This window comes from Gamsiella multidivaricata, assembly GCF_025024155.1.
Source record: "Gamsiella multidivaricata strain RSA 2152 chromosome Unknown BC939scaffold_48, whole genome shotgun sequence".
Taxonomy (NCBI): Eukaryota; Fungi; Mortierellomycota; class Mortierellomycetes; order Mortierellales; family Mortierellaceae; genus Gamsiella; species Gamsiella multidivaricata.
Window position 1 is genome coordinate 16,040 of NW_026251756.1, and position 18,807 is coordinate 34,846.

At 48.5% G+C, this 18,807-nt stretch overlaps 7 protein-coding genes across 7 annotated transcripts; 3 read left to right on the plus strand and 4 right to left on the minus strand.

Moving 5' to 3' along the window:
• Window positions 1-723: 723 nt before the first annotated feature.
• Window positions 724-2,134, minus strand: BC939DRAFT_478560 (uncharacterized protein; the record flags this gene model as incomplete). Its single annotated transcript, XM_051558775.1, has 3 exons — window positions 724-796; window positions 1,047-1,292; window positions 2,037-2,134. 3 exons carry the CDS (start codon window positions 2,132-2,134, stop codon window positions 724-726), a joined length of 417 nt encoding a protein of 138 aa, XP_051410457.1.
• A 486-nt stretch (window positions 2,135-2,620) lies between these two features.
• Window positions 2,621-5,457, minus strand: BC939DRAFT_399062 (ATP-dependent DNA ligase; the record flags this gene model as incomplete). Its single annotated transcript, XM_051552454.1, has 9 exons — window positions 2,621-3,562; window positions 3,650-3,861; window positions 3,949-4,034; window positions 4,128-4,203; window positions 4,294-4,456; window positions 4,545-4,646; window positions 4,752-4,892; window positions 4,976-5,129; window positions 5,228-5,457. The coding sequence occupies 9 exons, from the start codon at window positions 5,455-5,457 to the stop codon at window positions 2,621-2,623; spliced, it is 2,106 nt and encodes a 701-aa protein (XP_051410458.1).
• A 1,627-nt stretch (window positions 5,458-7,084) lies between these two features.
• BC939DRAFT_399054 (uncharacterized protein) lies at window positions 7,085-8,981 on the plus strand (the record flags this gene model as incomplete). Its single annotated transcript, XM_051552453.1, has 7 exons — window positions 7,085-7,359; window positions 7,557-7,634; window positions 7,805-8,040; window positions 8,119-8,179; window positions 8,264-8,446; window positions 8,529-8,662; window positions 8,758-8,981. The coding sequence occupies 7 exons, from the start codon at window positions 7,085-7,087 to the stop codon at window positions 8,979-8,981; spliced, it is 1,191 nt and encodes a 396-aa protein (XP_051410459.1).
• Window positions 8,982-10,060: 1,079 nt separating this feature from the next.
• BC939DRAFT_212965 (uncharacterized protein) lies at window positions 10,061-10,809 on the plus strand. The gene has a single exon (XM_051550718.1). The coding sequence runs from the start codon at window positions 10,255-10,257 to the stop codon at window positions 10,687-10,689; it is 435 nt and encodes a 144-aa protein (XP_051410460.1). The 5' UTR covers window positions 10,061-10,254; the 3' UTR covers window positions 10,690-10,809.
• Window positions 10,810-13,557: 2,748 nt separating this feature from the next.
• BC939DRAFT_213021 (uncharacterized protein) lies at window positions 13,558-14,583 on the minus strand. Its single transcript, XM_051550719.1, has one exon. The coding sequence runs from the start codon at window positions 14,372-14,374 to the stop codon at window positions 13,853-13,855; it is 522 nt and encodes a 173-aa protein (XP_051410461.1). The 5' UTR covers window positions 14,375-14,583; the 3' UTR covers window positions 13,558-13,852.
• A 2,394-nt stretch (window positions 14,584-16,977) lies between these two features.
• BC939DRAFT_456583 (uncharacterized protein) lies at window positions 16,978-17,681 on the minus strand. Its single transcript, XM_051556348.1, has one exon. The coding sequence runs from the start codon at window positions 17,549-17,551 to the stop codon at window positions 17,285-17,287; it is 267 nt and encodes an 88-aa protein (XP_051410462.1). The 5' UTR covers window positions 17,552-17,681; the 3' UTR covers window positions 16,978-17,284.
• A 274-nt stretch (window positions 17,682-17,955) lies between these two features.
• On the plus strand, window positions 17,956-18,402 carry BC939DRAFT_387041 (uncharacterized protein; the record flags this gene model as incomplete). The annotated part of the gene is made up of 1 exon (XM_051551833.1): window positions 17,956-18,402. A coding segment is annotated over one exon (447 nt), but the record flags the coding sequence as incomplete, so codon positions are not given.
• Window positions 18,403-18,807: the final 405 nt, after the last annotated feature.

Here is an 18,807-nt window from a genome sequence, read left to right on the forward strand (position 1 = left end):
TCAAATGGTAGAATGGCGACCATCTATTTATGCGAAAATGATGAGAAAGATATGTGCAGAACCTGCCCATGTGCATGGCTGGCCCCATGTATTACTCGCTCATGCATGGCATCATTGGAAATACATGTAGGGATAGCCATGAGAACACATGTGGAATGCAGTATGTAGTCAATCAACATGCTGTTACCGAGGAATGTGTGGAGAGAATAAACAAGCAATGTTTGCCTGGATCGAGTAAAAACTTTAATCCCACAAATACCTGTCTCTGACGCTGGGTTGGTTGCAGTGGGAAGGGCATGCAGCCAACCGCTGTGGATGCAGGTATGGATGCTACAGCATATTGGATGCCAATATAGTCTAACTGGCCTTATACTCCGTGGGCTGAATGGATATTTTGGATATTTCTTTTTTTTTTTGTTCAGCGGCGTGTATCTGTACTTGAGAGCACTTCACGAAGGATGATAAGTGGCAAAAGTGAGGAATGTACACTTACGCTGAGGAGCCTGAGTCATTCCGCCCTGTAGGTTTACAACGTGGCCCCCCTTGAGTATTTTTCACGGCGCCTGAGTCAAGATCATCGCGTTCATCCAAGAATCCCATTCCCCAGCACTCGACAACAGTCTGTGCTGCACAAACATCTGCGATCGCTGCCTCCTTTCACCTCGGCATTACTGTTGGTAATACTGCATTTTTGGCGCCAAAAAGTACACATAGTCGTGATGATCAGGATTTTCTCAGAGACAAAGAAAACAGGACGGCATGATTGAGAGCCGTGACAAAGAGGCCCTTCCACGCCCTAGCAAACAAAACAGCTATTTGTCCCACCGCGCTTTTTTTTTTGTTTTTTGTTTTTTTCACAGGAAGGTCCTGTTTGTTAGCATTAACTTATTCTTCGGGAAGAAATTACCGGAGACTTGTCATCCGAATTAATAGCTTCGATGTGGACCAAGTGTGGGACGTACTTGACAGCTCTTTCAGACTAATAGTTTATAGTACTTTTGCTGCCATACTAGACCTTTGTCGCCCCATCTCTGTTTTTGCCTCACGCTCCAGCTCTTGCTGCCCCTCTCTTGGCGACCACGAATAATTTATCTGCAAGAGGATACCTCTGCGGTCTTGGATCCCAGAATGATTGAAGATAACTCCATGTGGGTCCAAATAGATCATAAGACCAGATGCATATGTCGCCTCTGCTGTTGCTCTCGGGCTCCCAGGCTTCAAAAGGGCCAAACCAGGTCGGTCTTGCGGTGTGCATGTCAAAGACCAGAAGCACCCAATCTGGATTAAGAGCTCTATGTATACGTTCATCATCATGCATGGAAACACAACATAGAAAAGAACGCGCTAGTTGCAAGCCGCCTGGACAGATGCGTGGTGGGGGTTAAAAGTCTGGATAGGGATCTAGATCTTCGCGCGGGGGCGTTAGAGTCTTGGTTAGACTATGTAACTATGGATTTCGCGTTCCCAGGCGGCGTTCCCATGATCGTACCACTGAAGACGTACGCACATTTTGAATGCCCGTCCATCGCTCAGTGGCCGTCGTTGCGAGTAGTAAGCAGGAAGTTTGTAGACACCAACACGTCTGGATCTTTCACTGAGTTTACAGTGCGGGATGGATTATCCGGATAGAGAGGCTATAGTAAACACAAAAGGAGACGAATTAATGGCGCGCTTGTAGGCTGCATATGTCACATCCGTCTCGGATCGCGCCCGATCCATCAATGAAGTTATGCACGTCGTGGTCGTAACTTTGCTCTTTGTTTGGGTGAGGCAGCAACTGCTGATGTTGTGGTGCCACCAGAGTGTGGATTGGACAGACATCTGGCCAATTACGCCCTTGCGTGCCCAGACAGCTGCTCGGGTTCGTGAATTGAGTGCGCATTAACGCTGTTTCCAGAGCCTTTGTTTTGTTGTGCAGAGCCCTCCCCGTCCTTTCGCGTCTAACTCGTGCATTTATGTCAGCACTTAGGTCTTCCTGCCCAAGTCAACATGTCTAAACTACAGGGGGATTGAAGAAAAATGTGGGAAAGCCTTACAGTGCTACAAAGGAACAATCGATTGGAATGAGAGCAAAGGTGTTATCGCTGTTCATGCAAACATTTGGACGAACTTTGGTCCACAACGCTCCGGCCATACTTCACTACAGAAGACCGTAGTCAAAGGCAACACCATGAAATGAAGCCGGGACCATGCTTCTGAGAAGTAACTTGCACGTGGCAGGGCTGTATATACCATGTCTCAAGCTGCATCTCTTATTAAGTCCGACATTAACGCGACCAGGTCGTTTGCGCTGGAATCCAGAGGCAGGGTCCAATCGTTTCTGCATGATGGCTCGATCCTTGACGTGATATGATCGTCGCACACAAGGCATCGCTCCGGTGCCCCCAGAGTGTCCTGAGCTGCCCACCCCGAGGCTCTTGTGGATCGCATCAGCACCATGGCAGTCCCTTTTTGCGGTTTCAAGAGATGACTTTTTGTTAACAATTTTAAAGTACGTCGCCTTGCATCTTACACGCGTGCGTATTTAGCACATATTACTGGCCAACCAAAACGCGTAAATCGATCACGTAAACGCTACTACTGGCTAGTATGGCTCTTGGTTTATTACAGGAAGATCGTTCTAATAATCAAAGTCCATATCAACACCCAGGCTCGTGTCATTCTTGACTGTGTTCAGCTTCTGGTCATTATACATCTCCGCAATCTGCTCACTCGAGGTCGCATTCTCCGGCGACTTATCGTCGCGAACACGGACGAACCTTGGAAACCGAAGCGAGATACCCTTGGTCGAGTCCACAATGCCAACCGCTGCCTTGTACACAGGACTGACAGAAAGATCCGCACACTTGATCTCCCATACCCGGACTGGCGCGAACCACACATCGGGTTTGTTTCCTTCGCCCAAAGCATAGTACGATTTCGGCTCCGGAATAACATGTTCCTTCAGTTCCTTGTAGTGAATCTCCAAATCCTGCTCACTAAATCCAGTTCCGATCTTGCAGATTGACTGATACTCCTCGCGATCGGGGTCATAACAGGCCAAAAGGTATCCTCCATATACTCCAGTCCGCTTTCCGCGTCCCGCATATGCACCAATGACAACTAGGTCGATCGAGTCGCCAACGCCAGACAGGTAATCCTTCTTAACTTTGAGCCAGTTCCTTGATCGCTTGGAGGGTTCGTAGGTTGCTTCTGCACCATTCAGTGTCTTTACCATCAGACCCTCGCAGTTGTCCACCACGCTCTGGTCCAAGAACGTCTGAATGTCTTCAATTTGGGTTGAGTTCATGCTCTTAGCGAACGCAAACTCTCCATTGACCTCGTTAAAATGGTCCACCAATGCCTCACGACGCTTCGTAAGAGGCTCCCTCAGTAGCGACTCGCCGTTGAGATACAGAAGATCAAACGCAAAGATGCAAACCTGGACCTTGATGTCCTCCTCCTTGACGTCCTTACGTTTTCTGGTGCTTAGTACTTGGAAGGGGAGGATGCATTTTTGTTCTCGATCCCATGCTACAGCCTCGCAATCCAGCACGAAGGACTTTGTATCGGGTTTGGCAAACTACCGGTAGACACCAAAGGATTAGTATTAAAAAAGACAGTGATATTAAATGGGAACAAAGTGACACGCATGGTGTATAATACACACCTTTCCTAGTCGCTCCATGACATCCGGATACTTGGCAGACATATTCTCTGAATTTCTGCTGTAAATCCTCATGCTTTCATCTTCCAACTTGTGGATCTGAGCACGCTCGCCGTCGTATTTGTACTCGCAAGTGAACGCAATGTTTTCAAATCGATCTAGGATATCTGACAGGGCTTTTGTTGGATGCGCCAGCATGGGCTTCAAAGGAATACCTATCAGAATAACAAGTGTGCAGTGAGGAAACACGATCAATACGTCAACTGTCGATGAATAGCTAAATACAGTGGCACTATCAGTACCTGGCGTCAGTTTGCAGGTCTCCTTCAGTCCGTCAATATCAGCCTTGAGAAGCGCTGGAACGATGAGGTCGTAGCAAGGCAGCTCGCTATTTTCGTTCGATAACGAGATGTCAGAAACAATATATCAAGAGAAAGAGCCCCAAGGAAAAAAAGAAGTACTTTGGACATTGTGATGTTACCTGTATACCGATTTAACGACCGATGCCGCATTCTCAAGTTCCACTTGCAGCTTCTCCTTTGACATCTTCTTGATATCTACAGTGTAGTTGAGGAAAATGCAGTCAATTACGACATTCGTATCAAAATAAATTGAAAGATGGGCCTCGATATGAACCTTGGACTTACCAGGTCGAGACAGAACAATGGCTTGTGCAAGGGCAACGACGACGGTTCGCTCAGCGAGACCGATTCTCAGCTTTCCTTCGAGCGACCGCATCAAATATTTGGCCTCCTTGTTTCGACATGACACCAAGAGTAGTTTGATCTTGTCGACCTTTTGTTTTTGAGACTACATGAGTGTACAAAAGGGGTTAGGTGGTATTCTTCTAATTCGATATGCCATGTTGTCATATTATCAAGACGTTCTGGGAGCATACCGAGTTTCCTGACAACGAAGCAATGTCCTTGAGTGTCTTAAAGACGTGAGGGATGGTCAAGGCCTTGGGTTTGAACATGGTGGGTTGGTTACTTCTGCTGCTCTAGACGTCGACAAACAGTACCTGGTGAGTCGTAGATTTTTCATGGCCAAAATAATGACATTGTATGGCGATTTACGAAAAACAACAAGAAACAAACTTCCTTACCATTGCAATGATGCCCAGATCACCAATCTCAGCATAGTCCGCCTTGATCTTTTTCATTTCTCGCCCTGTCGACTCCGCGATAGCCTTCATAAGTAACGACTCTCCAATGCCTAGTTCCAGTCCTTCGTACTCCGGGCAAAGCTGTTGGAAATGCAGATGGTGTGAGTCGTCACAAAGAGCAAAATATGTCCATCAATCTATAGCCGACAAGTGGTCCTGCTCACCTTGTTGATTGAAAGATAGATGACTGTAAGCAGACTCTCTGGACTCAGCTTGATAACTGAGATTAGGAACTTGACAAGATAGTCCAAAATTTGAAGGCGCTTTGTTGTGCTCTCGATCTGCTCGAATGTTTGACACAGGGCCGCATATGGGACTCTAAATAGCACAGGAAGTGGTGGTATATAGACCTGCGTCAAAGAAAAGTTCATATGTCCAGTGTTCAAGAGAGTCAAACCCTAATAACAACCACTTACGGCTCACCCTTTTTCCATGATGCTGACTCTATGGCTGCTGATGACTTTGAGAACATGTCGGCCCTATCGAAACACAGCAGCGACGTATAAGTAAAAATCGGCTCAGAGAATCCAGACAATCGACCTTGTCTACTCTGCGATATCTTACCATTTGGCTGCAGCCTGCTTAATCTCAACAGCCTCCTTCTCCTGTTCAACCTCTTCCGCAAGTTCTTTTTCAATTTCGACATCGTCATCGATTGGTTCGACCTCCTTGTCATCCATGCCCTTTGAATCCTTCGACTCGCTCTTCTTTGCCGCTGTCTCATCCTTTGCTACAACAGGCTGCGCCATTGGTTTCCGAGGCGAGACGGGGTCGAGTCTCAACCTTTTCGTAGTGGTGGCCAAATCCTCATTCTTTGACTCCTTTGCTGATGATAACTCCCTTCTGACCTCCTTCACCTCCACAGTCATATCGGTTATGTCTTCCTCTTCTTCTTCAGAATCGATCACCCGACGTGTCCGTTTCTTGACCTTGAAACCCTCTAGAGAAGACGCATGCCCAAGCACCGTTAGTCCTTTGCCAGAATTAGATTTGCCACCAATTTTTTCTTTTTTGGGCCGCATAATTCAAAAACGGTACCTGATTCGACATCCGTCTCCATGGAAGCAGCCTTTGTCACATCGATAGCAGTCTCTGCTGTTGTTTTGGCGATGAAATGCGAGTCCATCTCTTGTTCAGCCGCGCTCTTGCCATCCCGACTTCCTTCCTGTTCCGATGTACTAGTTGACGCCACCAAAGGCGTCTTTGGACCGAAAGACCTAGCGTATTATAAATAAGAATCAGAGCGCCTGTTTAGTTCCAGTAAGAATTCTTATTCCATGGTCTCACGCAATCTGTGAAAGTCAGGCTTACAATCGACTCTGACGCAGCGACATGATCAATAGTGAATGGAAAGGTGGAGTGGAGTTGTGGGGCAAGACGCGTTTGGGTGCACATGAGTTCCAAATAAACAAGCGTTCATATTTTTGGATCGCCACCCTTAACCAACCGGGCGTAGTGTTGGCAAAATTGAGCTTTGCCCCTATCACCCACCTGAATGATACCCCGTTCTCCACTTCTCGTTTTGTTATAGGGAAGAATGGCTCGACAGCTATGTGTAGCAGATAATCGCGAGGAATGAGCTGTGGTCTCATCAGGACTTACACGGTTGCGCACGTTGCAATCCACATATGCAGCCAGCACTTGGCCAGAAGAGATGTCAGCCTTGAACCCTGAGTAATAGCAAGCAGTTGGATGTCAATGCTGAATGGTACTCTTTCGGCGCTACGAGCGTCTATCAGTCGTAGATTGCGCCAGTCAGGAACAATATATAAACTCGTTGTGCAGTCTGCCTTTGCGAAGGTTGCACGGACGGACCAGAGTCTAGTACAATTGGCACAGGCATGATGTCAGCGCTCAAATTGTATTTTTTTTTTTTTTCCTTCCTGATCCTTTTGGCATAGCCCCACCTTTCTTCGTTTGCATCGTTCTGCATTTCCACTACACTCTTGTTGACCATCATGGCACGCAAAACAGATTACCAGACTATCCCAGATGCCGCTGGCTCATCCAACAACACGCCTACACAACCCACCGCTGCCCCCACCACTCTCAGTAAGACCTCCAGTCACTCCAGTCAAAACAGTCTCCACAGCAACAACAACGGCAGCAACAACCCAACCAGTGTAACCAGTGGAGTCGCCACTGGAAGTGCTGGAGTACCACCAAAAATCATCAACCCTACAAAGCAGGCCTTCACCCAACAATCCAATCAACATCAGTCGCCAATCCATGCTCAGATACCTGGCAGTGCCAATGTCACAGCCAAAGCAAACATGGCCGCTTCCAGCGCTGGTGCTGCTGGATCAGGAAGACCTACAGCATTAACAACTGCCCACAACTTATCAAGTACTGGAAGCCCCGTTACTGCCGGAGGTGTCAGCAATGCGGCCGTAAACCTTCGCGGCAAGGTCAAGCAGCCCATGAGAACGACCAAGACCAGTCAGAAATTGACTCTGTTCCCTGAAGAAAAGGAGGTGCCGGTGCTGGAGGACGAGTACGCTTTTGACGATACAACTTACAACCAGATCGGTCAACTATCTTCGGGAACGTAAGTCACTGATGCCGTGTGTCGGCGGTTGGATATTAGTGCCAATTGAGACATGGAGATGTTGCGCCATATCTGCTTGATTGAGATCCTGACCATGACTTACTAAATATATCTATCCCTTCTTCTCCGGAAACAACTTTATTCCATTGATTTTATCATAACGCGCCAATCTTCAATGGACGCTCGCGTATTCACAGGGCAAGAAATGATGCCCATCGCATGAGCAAGCTGGATAGACAAAAACTGCCTCGAGTGATCGCGTACTGCACAGCATCGTCGTACAGGATGGACGATCTCTTCAATTATCTCCAGTCACGCAAGACCGTGAATGGGGCTGCACCAAAGAGATTTGACGAATGGTAAGTATTGAAAACCTTTTCAGGCCGTATTGCACGTGGATTCCTAGCAGGGATTAATCCGGTGTTTATCAAAATGGAACGGATAGTATCTATACACCCTTCTCGTACACGACGACGTCGAAACCACCGACTACGGGTGATCTGTTAGGTCTCGATGAGGCCGCCACGAATGGACCACGTCTTCTTGAGCAGCAGCGATTGAAGGAGAACACACCAGAATTATTCTTCTTTGACTACGGCGTTACTGTAATCTGGGGAATGTCAGAGCAGGAAGAGTCGCGTCTTTTGCAGGAGATCTCCAGGTTCGAGGAGGAAAAGCTGGGTATAGTCATCCTACTACACCAATTTGCGCCCTTGATAATAGTGGGGAGTATAGTCTAACCGCACTTTATTTGATTAGATGAGGAGGATGTCGAGACCGAAGAGTTTTCGTACCATTACAACTCAGAGTATCAACCCAGGTACGTATCATCTGTGCAACACGATCTCGCAGTTCTGAAATGCGGCACCTAATAACGACCTTTGGCCCTTTTTTCTTTACGCAGGATTTACAACGATGTGATCACTCTCAAGAGCGCGGTCAACTACATGGTGAAGCTGACCATTTCGCACGCCATCGCTCAATCCGTCAAGATGACCCTCTTTGAGGGACTCATTGAAAACACGATCAACGCCACGAAAAATATCCCACAGACAATGGCCGAGACGGGCAAGGTCCCAATGTCTAGGTACGCCTTTAATCTTGAAAACGTTTCGCTTAACAGGATGAATCAATCAATTATGCTGACGCCGTCTTTGATGAAACCATAGGACGGCCATCACGAAGAAGATTGGACAGCTTTTCATCATGAGAATCAATGTCAATCTTGTCAGCAACATCCTGGATACACCGGAGATCTTTTGGTCAGAGCCATCGTTCCAGCCCCTGTACTCTGCAATTCGAGGTAACGACAATCAGGCATTCCTACAATAACCGTACGAGATTTATTTCGACTTACAGATAGCTGATACCTACAATGATTCTCTCACTTCGGTTTAGGTTATCTGGAGATCAGTCAACGCGTTGAGCTCTTGAACCAGCGCACATCTGTGATCAGCGACCTGCTGGATATGTTGAAGGAGCACCTGAACTCTTCCCACGGCGAGCAACTGGAATGGATCGTTATTGTTCTCATTTTCTTTGAGATTGTTATAGGAGTCATCACCATTTGCTTGGATGCCTTCAGTTACAGTCGCGGTAGCAGCGCACACGTCCAATACTAGCCAGGCATTGTGAAGTCGAGATGCATAATATACATGACGCTCTTTTTTTTTTTGAACGCTGTATGGCACTATTGATTGGAACTCCAAACAGCGCGACGTGTTGGTAACGTTCAACTTTCGCTGAGTTGGTTCTGTGGACATTTCGCAAAATGGGGTTTGCAGGGATTTCAGGGCAGTTCCTCTGACAAAGCTGCTTCACTCACTTGCAGCTCCCTATAGTTTATATTTCTACTCTCAAATGTAATATCCTTCGATCAGTTTCAGCATTTGTCCTAAGCGAGTGAGGCCCATCTTAATCACCTTATTTTGTGAGTAAGTGGCAGCCTGAGATATCATCATCTTTAGAAGATGAAGGCTTGAGGGGCTCCCATGGTTAGGAGAAGACGGGGCGATGGCTAGGGTGGATGTGGCTTACTGTGGGCTGTGAGTGAAGAAGAGGCAAGCACGACGCGTTGAACTGGTTTCCGGAAAGGTGTACGACAATGCCATGCCGAGTACAACCAAGATGCTCCACTCTTTGAACACACTGTCGTTTCTTGTGTGTGTGTGTGTGTGTGTGTTTCATTGAAAGTCGTCTGAAAAGCATATTTCGTGAAAGGGACTTTGTACATTCATATAGTCTTCCTCCCCACCCCCTCTCTTTTCTTCAATAAATCCATCGACGCACTCGAACTTTGTCCATCCTCCCTCCAGCGCGATCTGCACAATGTCAAGCCTCGGTACAGGGACAGGTAATAACGATGGCGGAATCAACAAAAAAGCAACTCTCACCACTCACTGAGGTCTCTGAACACGTTGCTAAATAAGACAATCCTCCTCCTCTAGCCGACGAGCTGGCCCAAAAATACAAGGAGAAAGCACTTGCGAGGAGGCGAGGCGCGGGGTACGCTCTGGTGAATGCAGGAAAGATCCTCAAGAAAACTTGTGGAAACCAAAACCATGTATATGGGTATGTGTGTGTGTGTGCTGATGAACCCATGGTTTCTCGCTTTTGGATCTTGTAGAACCCATCAACCCAAGTTTCGTGGATTCACCTTGACAAAGAAGTTAGAGGCAGCTGATCCGTCATTAGAAGTGACCAACAAAACTACACCCGGAGCAGAGATCACGACGTCGACAGCAACAACAACAATACAGCAAGTGGAGACAATAGAGATTCAAGCAGACGTCCCAGAGTCGGGATCATATGTATCCAGGACAGTGGAAACCGGCAGTTCAGGATTGAATGAAAAATACCAGGAGCGTTTAAAGGCTCGTTTCCGTGGTGCTGGGTATGTGTACCGTTAATGCGACCCAAAAAAAAAAACCAGGAATGTGCGCCTTTTTGCGTCCTATAACTAATCGGCAACTCTTCTGGATCATTTGTAGGACACATCGGTCAGATTTCAGAGGATTCACTCTTAAACCAACAAAAAACGTTGTGGAGCCAACTAAGCAGACATCGGCCGCATCTATACAACGTCCATCAGGCGCTGAGTTGCGCGCAGAGTCCACCAATCGCAGGAAACCAGTATCAAATACCCAAGATTCCCATCCTACAACTAAAGGCGTACTTTCAAATGCATTCAAGGAGCTTTCGATCGACAGAGATTCTGCCAACAAAGATACCTTGGAAAAACCTGCATCTTCAGGAGATGTCAATCCTCGAACCCGAAGTGAAAAATTTACAAGAAGCACGAGCCGTAGTGCTGGTACGTATGATTTTTAGTGAGATATCGATGAGGATATGATGCCTGCTCAAAGTAATTTTTTACGATCCTAAAGGCATTCTTACTTTTTGATCCGCCCTGCAGGCTATAGTCCGAACTTCAAAATCGCATGGGGAAAGAACTCAACAACTCTCACTTCAGACTCTAGAAAGCAGCCTAATGACAGGGATGGAGGGCTCTCGAGACCCCGATCTGAACAGCGACCGATCATCGAGGATACCATCGACGACGTGGACGTTATGGGTGATTTCGACAACGATGTCTATGACCATCATGACCAGATCCCCAGTCCAGTCCGCAACAGTCCAGAGCCAATAACCAACCATCTGGAACCAGCAACAAAGGCCCTGGCTAGCAAACGGAAGATTATACCGCCAGTGTCCGATACTGCGCCTACATCAACTTCAGGAGTTCGTAAACCAGGCCCAAGTTCTGGTGCGGCACCTGCCAAGAAACGGCGTCTTATTCAGGAAGAGGAAGAAGAAGAAGGAGCTGATGAAAACGAGGACCCTCAACCAGTCCATCAGAACCGGTCTCTTGAGCGAACGAACGAGTCAGGCAAAGGTCTCGAGAAATCTGCAGTGACAGCAGCTAAGAAGACGCCTGCGGACAAAAATGGAAAACTGGCGAGAGCTACCAAATCAAAGGATGTGAGCCGAGCACCACCAGCACGGACAACATCGACATCGAAACCGGCCACAACAACGACGAGGACGGAAGGCGTCAGGCCTTTTCGGCAAACTACATTGATGCAACTCTCATCCAAGCCAGCACGAAATGACGGGGACCAATCAAGAGTACCTCCTCGGAGACAGGACGACCTGGACGACTCGGACGGAAGCGAAAGTGATTTCGAGCGAACTCAGGCCAAAGTAAAAATGCCGATGAGGACGGTCGACAAGGGCAAGGACAAGGATAACGGGAAGAATAAACGAACAACGTCAATGAAAGGACCCTCGACTGCAACTGTCAAAAGCTACAAACAGCTTCAAATCCACTGCCTCAAATTCTGGGGACCATTCAGCAACCTCAGCCGACCAGCCGCTGTCAGTAATAAGGCCACTGCGAGACAGTTGGCTGTGCGAGGGAATGTGCCGGGAGAGCAGGGGAGTGCGTCGAAACAGAAGACCGTTCAGGACGTCTTGCAGTTCGAAGATGCTCCGCTGAGCGAGATGGACGTTGTTGCAGATGCCGTCAGAGATGTCGTGGACAAGTATATGTATGTCGTTTTGGATCGTGCGGCTGAAGCGCGCCTTGGCAAAATAATGAGTCTTGCGGCAATACACTCATATCTTGCACGCATGTCGTTCTTACAGTGATTCAATAGAGGACCAAAACATGGCAAAGGAGATGATGGTATTACGCTCAGAGCTGGAGACGGTTTTGATTGAACAGGTATGGTCACATTTCGTCTTGAAGGACTGGCGACCATCGGCACTGAAATTTATGGTATGTTCTTAACATGGTCGGATACATTCCCTACAAATGCAAACATAGGTTGACTTGCTGGATGACCATATCCTCCTCAGGGCCTCGGTCAAAAAGGCCGCTGCTGTGAAGAAAGAACTGCGGGTACGATTACTGGAGACACAGAGACAGCGGCGGAAGACCAGGGAGGAGCTCCAGCGGGTGCGTGCCAGTTTTGAGAGGGAAGAGAGGGCTCGACGTCGCTTGGAGGAAACACACAAGTTCCTTACGGATCTGGAGGCCCTACGGGACCATGTTGCGGATCCGGACGACGAGGAGGAGGAGGATGACGATGATGAAGAAGAGGACAAACAGACCGGGGGACAAGGGAAAGCCAACCTGAAGGTAAAAACAGAAATTAATGGGCTTGGTGCACCGCACAGACCACCTTGGTTCAACCGACACTAATAACCTGAAACTTTGACACTTTAGACTGGTCTGCAGAGCCTGATTGCTACTGTTGGATCGCGCTGTGGGGGACGCCCACGTGCGACCGAGAACGAGGATTCCCAAGCCGGCGTGCTAGGCACCCTTCGAGAATTCAATCGGCTACTAGAGGCGACAGAGAAAAGTTTACAAAGTATGCCTCTCGTCAATCCTTCGCTGGAGACCACTTCATCGAGGAGTCGGAACGATTACGACGACTCGGATAGCGATTAAAAATAAAGTATAAAAAATAAAGCTCGAATTCTGACTATATAGTATATTACATGATTCTATTGAATACAAGATGTCGTTTGATGAATTATGCTTATGATGAGACGATTCGCGCTTACTAAGTTCCGTCGAGGACACTCTTGCAGCCAGGTGTGCTCCTCCAAGTCGGATAATCTTCCTTGCTCTTGCAGCAGCCGAATGCAGTAAATGAAGTCGGCTTTTTTTAAAGAAAAAAAAATCCTGCTAGTGCACCTGTGGACCTCAATCCTTCTCCAGTGTCTTGCAGGAAATAAGTGGACTCGATGAACACCTCTCAGGAAATGGGAAGAAGAAGGGTGTGCACCAGGGAGCATCCTCGAGGGTCGGTGGTGCAGAAGACAACAGCACACAGTCCTCGTTCGTGGTAATGTCACCCAACGCCTCTGTTCGGGGGGATAGGAAGAAACAAAAGGTCATCTTGGGAGTAGATGGCAACGATTTGGCCGTATTTGCCTCTCTCTCCCCCCTCCATCCCGGTCCAGCCTCGATGGAAAGTGGAAAGAAGAGAGGCATAAAATGGTGTTCACCAGTGCGGAGATGGAGGTCCGGTAGTCTTTTGACATTTTCCTGGTATGTCTAGAGAAAGGCCTGGAGCAGGAGGAAGTGAAACAGGCTGCGATCTACTGGTAGACCATGGTGGTGAGGAATGTACCGATCCAAACTATGGGAAGCACCTCGAAACAAGGGGGAGGGAAAGAAGATATATATACGCTAATACCCAGGATGGGATTGGAATCTGACGTTCTAGGCTCTTTCATTCCCATATGTCCTAGAGATAGAACCAGTACCGGAATTTCGGGATCGAGGAGACGCGTCATTATGCAATCCTTTCTATGAGAGACAAAAAGCCCAAGACATAGTGGAGCGCGGTTCAACTTTATATATAATGAATGTATTTTTATATCTCTCTTATTGTAACATAGCACAGCTAGATAAACGGTAGTCTTGAGTGGAGAAACAAGTAAACATGTCTTCTTCTTTTTTTTTTTTTTTTTTTTTTTACGAATAATCACCACCGAGGACGGCCTCGCAACCGTAGGTGGACTTGTTCACGGGGCAATCAGCCTTGTTCTTGCAGCAGCGGATACAATACCTCTGGCTATCGGGCTCGACCAGCTCGACATAATAGTTGTAACCAGCGCACTTGGATCCGACGGGCGCCTTGATGTCGTACTGTCCACCGCCATCCTTGGAGGACAGACCGTACTTGCTGCGATCAATACGACCGGTGACCTGGACATAGCCCTTCTGGGTGTTGGTCACAAAGTGTGTGGTCTTGATGAATCCCGCGGGGAGGGTTCCGGCCTTGGGGGCGCTGGAGATGGGCTCGGTGCAGAAGGCCACGGCGCTGTCCTCGCTCTCGGAGATGCCGCCGCCGTACTTGGGGGGGAGGAAGATGCAGAACTTCTTGGCGGAGATGACGGCTGCGGTCTGGCCGGTGACCTTGGCGGGGGCAGCGGTCACGACGGAGGCAAGGGCCACGAGGATGGAGGAGACCAAGAGGGAGTTGGTGAAGATCATTGTAATGTGCTTGTTGCAATGTGTGTGCGTGCGTGTGCGTGTGTATGTATGTGAAGGAGGAGTGCTGGTTATGATGGAAGTAATGGATATCTTGGCTCTTTTTATAGGCAGCTTTCTTCATTCCTTGGAGAGGTCGCGCGTCATAGGTCTCCCGGTTTAGAAGAGGATGTATCGGCCGTCGCCATGCTTCCTTCGAGACCCCACCCCGGTTCATTCTCTAAACCAACGAATACCTGTGAATGGTCTGCTCTCCCCACTTGTTTTTTTTCTTCTTTTTTTTCCTTTTCTCCTCTTTCAAATGCATGCTCTTGATCTTCTGGGCGTAGACCAAACAAATGGAAGAAGCATTACCGGGGAGCGAACGAAGAAATTTGTAATTGTGGAAATTAGAGCCATATGCACAGAAAGAGAGCCAAGGACTAGAGAACAATACTAGACTCTAAAAGTATTAACCATATGCACATGCATAGCATTTGGGTTGTTATTTCTTGGGCTAGTTGCATTCGTCGATGTCCTGCATCCACCAGAAAATTGAGATAGTGTGTAGGGGGATGGGGGGTGGGGGATGGGGGGTGGGGGGTGGGGGGAAAGGAATGGTTGTTGCCCAGGAACGACGATTTATTAATAGGAAGAACCCTCAGGCGCGCATTAACGGCCTTTCGACTGGACGCCCAATTGCGGAGGGAGACAAACAGCGATGACAGCTGGAGGATCTAACCGAAACATCGGCCTGTGGATCGCATCGGAAGTTGGCTGGGGACGAACTCGATCCGGATTGGTTGCTTGCGCGAGTGTTTTGATAAGGATTCTGTGGCGGACCGAGTCAATTGGGCGTCATAGAGATGTGAGAGATGTGAGCATGCACACCCATCGCACACACGCATGCGCCCATTACGATAATAATGTCACTGTGCGTGTGGTCATTGACAGATCTTTCTAGTGCGTCCTTACTCTCGGTAAAGATACCACCAGGTGCCCATTTTTTTGCACAGATCACGGATCAAACACATACACACACACACACACAAAAGCAATACTAGACTTGTCCTCCCTGTGATTGTGCCACCCGAGAGCGCGTCTCTTTTGTTAGCATCCGGTTTATTTTTACTACACCATCAACACTATCAACACCGTCCTTTCTCTCAATTCACCTGCTCACAGACATGCATGGCCCTATCGTAGACCACACAGGGTGCACGACAGGACCCAAAAAAAGAAATGTGAAATGTGCCTGACCATCTATGTCAGGAACAGGCAACAACTCAGACGCAGACCTCTTTGTTGTCGTTTTTCTTTTTGGTCGCAAGAGATTCATGCAAATCCATCCACATGGGGAGGGGGGAAGAGAGACGAACATTTTTGACCCCTACTCAGGACTCAATCGTCAGCTCCGCATTCCTCATGAACATGCCAGGTACAACAGCCCACACTGTGTGCAAGCATCATGCGTTCTAAACTAATCCAGCTGGACTGAAACAGCGTGCGAAATTTTCTTGTTTCGGCTCAGTGGCAGGTTCGGGGTTTTGGGCGGAGGAAATAGGAGGGAGTGGGGGAGAGAGGGGAGAGGGGGAGTGCATTGTAGCTGCGAGAGTGAAATGGTAATGGATTAGAAGCCAAGCGGTCCAATGTATGATCAAAGAAGAATCCCTCGTCAATAGGAGACCAACGATGCATATCGTACTGTACAACACTCAGGAAATGCGCTGCGAATTATCCTTCTGGAAATCTTTGTAGGCGACATTCGAAAAGCAAAGGCAAAATAAAATAAAAAAACTTTCGATTGAAGGAACGGATTTCTAGAAGAAAGTATGCTCATGCATGAAAAGACATGGCGTAAAAGTTAATCGCCATCAAGGCGCTGCAATCCCTGTCAGCTTCTGATAAAAACGCGCTAGTGAAGGAAAAAAGGATCTAAAGACCCTGCTCAAAGCGCGTCTCTGGATAGCAGTATAGAAAAAAATACGCGTCTCTTCAAAGGTCCCAAAACTGCCCATTGCTAACTAACTACCACCTGTTCTTGATTGGATTGGATCACTGCACACAAATAAACTGAGCAACCGCTCTCGGACCACAAAGTGTCTCTGTATTTTTAACGTCGATCAATAAAAACAAGAGCAGACTGAACAAGATCAATTGGAAGAGAGCCTCGGCGGAGGAGTGGCTCCTATGGTAGTCTATAGTAGACAGAGAGACAGAGATGTCTAGGCCTGCTGGCATGAGCAGCCATCCATCTCCGCAGTCCTTACTATTCTTTTCAACCATTGTTTTCGCCAGGCCGTCTATTTGTGGACAGAGGTGGTTTGCCAGTACACAATTAGCGAAGGCCATTGGGCGTGGAGGTAGGAAGCAACAGGCACACGTGCAGGCCGGTTGCTTCAATATGGCTGTAGCGCATGGGCCGGAGTGCACACAAAGACAAAGAGAGGGAGCAGTGGCGCACAAAGAGAGGGAGCAGTGGTACAGAGGTTGTGCCGTATGATGCCCAGGGGGTGGGAGTGGATTAGCCGACTGCGTACGGCATCATGGGCAGGCTGTCCAGCAACAGCGGCGCAAGAGGCATGAGAACGCGAGGTATGTGTATTATTATCCGCGGTCATCGTTCTACCGAAAGCGCAGGAGGGAAGGGCGTAAACGGCTAAAATGCTAATGCTATTTTTGGGGGGAATGTTCTCTCTAAAAAGGAAATGACTGGGCGTGTCTGATCCAGCAGAGACATGCGTCCAACTGGACGCTTCTTTCCCATCAATGGGCGGGCACGGAGGCAGAGAACCATGCCATGCCTCCTCCTCTCCCGGGAGCTCATCGAGACGATCTGGGCACGGTCAATTCTGCCTCTTCAGACGTAATAAAGGGCGTCCAGGAGGAGAGGGAGCATGGGTGTGTGACGGGATAAGCTTGAGGATATCCGCTTTATCGATCGTTCTTGTGCGTCGGAGAAACGGGGAGGGGGGGGAAACTCACGTAGGTGTCCTGGAGAGAGGAAGGAGTACACTGTACAGTACAGTTGGGGTCATCTGGAGACTCAGAAAGGGGCCGTACAGCCCTGTCCAGCTGAGTGTGTCCTCCCTCTTTGACAGCCGAGTGAGCGCAGGCCTGGACTCGCTCGCCACCTGTTTGGAAACATGCCAGCAGCCCAGGAAACGCCCAGAGAGGCAATCGTTGTACCCTCCACCCCATTCATTGTACCCTCCACCCCATTCGTCCCTCCTTCCTCTCTCGATATTAATAGACACTCGCACTTCCTTCGTCGTCGCGTTCACTATAAAAAGGAACCATGCTCCCGATCCTCTCTCCACTCTACTCTTCATTCCATCTCCAGTCCCTGTCACACGCATACATCTACAATGCATTCCAACTTGAGAATCATCCTCGCCGCCATGGTCGTCGCCATGATCGCCACTGTCGCCATGGCTGCCCCTCACGCCAAAGTCCAAAAGACCACCGCCGCTACCACAACTACCACCACTCCCGCCAAGTCTACCACCACCCCCGCCAAGTCTACCACCACCCCCGCTAAGACTACCACCCCCGTTAAGTCTACCACCGCCGCTGCCACTCCTACCAGCACCCCCAAGCCCGGCAAGCCCGGTCAGACGGGCGTGATCCTCGACCAGTCCAACTTCTGCATCTTCCTCCCTCCCAAGTACGGTGGCGGCATCTCCGAGAACGAGGACCGCGCCGTGGCCTTCTGCACCAAGGCCAACCTCCCCGGAGCAACGAACGCCCAGGTCCTCCCCAACGGATTCATCAAGACCGCACACTTTGTGACCAACACCCAGAAGGGTTATGTCCAGGTCACCGGTCGCATTGATCGCAGCAAGTACGGTTTGTCCTCCAAGGACGGCGGTGGACAGTACGACATGCGCGCACCCGTCGGAGCCACTTGTGCAGGTTATAATTCCTTTGTGCAGTTGACGGAGCCTGATGCTCAGATCTACTGTATCCGCTGCTGCAAGAACAAGGCTGATTGCCCCGTGAACAAGTCCACCAAAGGTTGCGAAGCCGTCCTCGGTGGTGATTATTCGTAAAAAAATAATAATAAGTAATAATACCAATATTAATAAAAATGAATTTAAATGAATTCAAAAGTTCCTGAATTGCCTCCACATTCCAGTGAAGATGCATAGATACATGCAGTGTTTTAAACCGTTCAATGTTTAGCGAGACTTTTTAAAAAAATCGATTACGTGAAGGGAGGGAAGATCGGTTTTACCTTTCTCCAAAAGGAGGACATTTCCCCCACAAATGGGGGAACAATCGCGCAATAAATTCGATTCCTGTTTTTTTTTATATATATATTTTTTCTATTGACCATCATCCTCCTCCTAGACTACGGCGTATTTCCACTGTCAGCGACAGAATCCACAGGAACATACCTGCGTTCAAGTGCCACATAAAATGGATGTTTCTACAGAGTCACAGACATAACACTT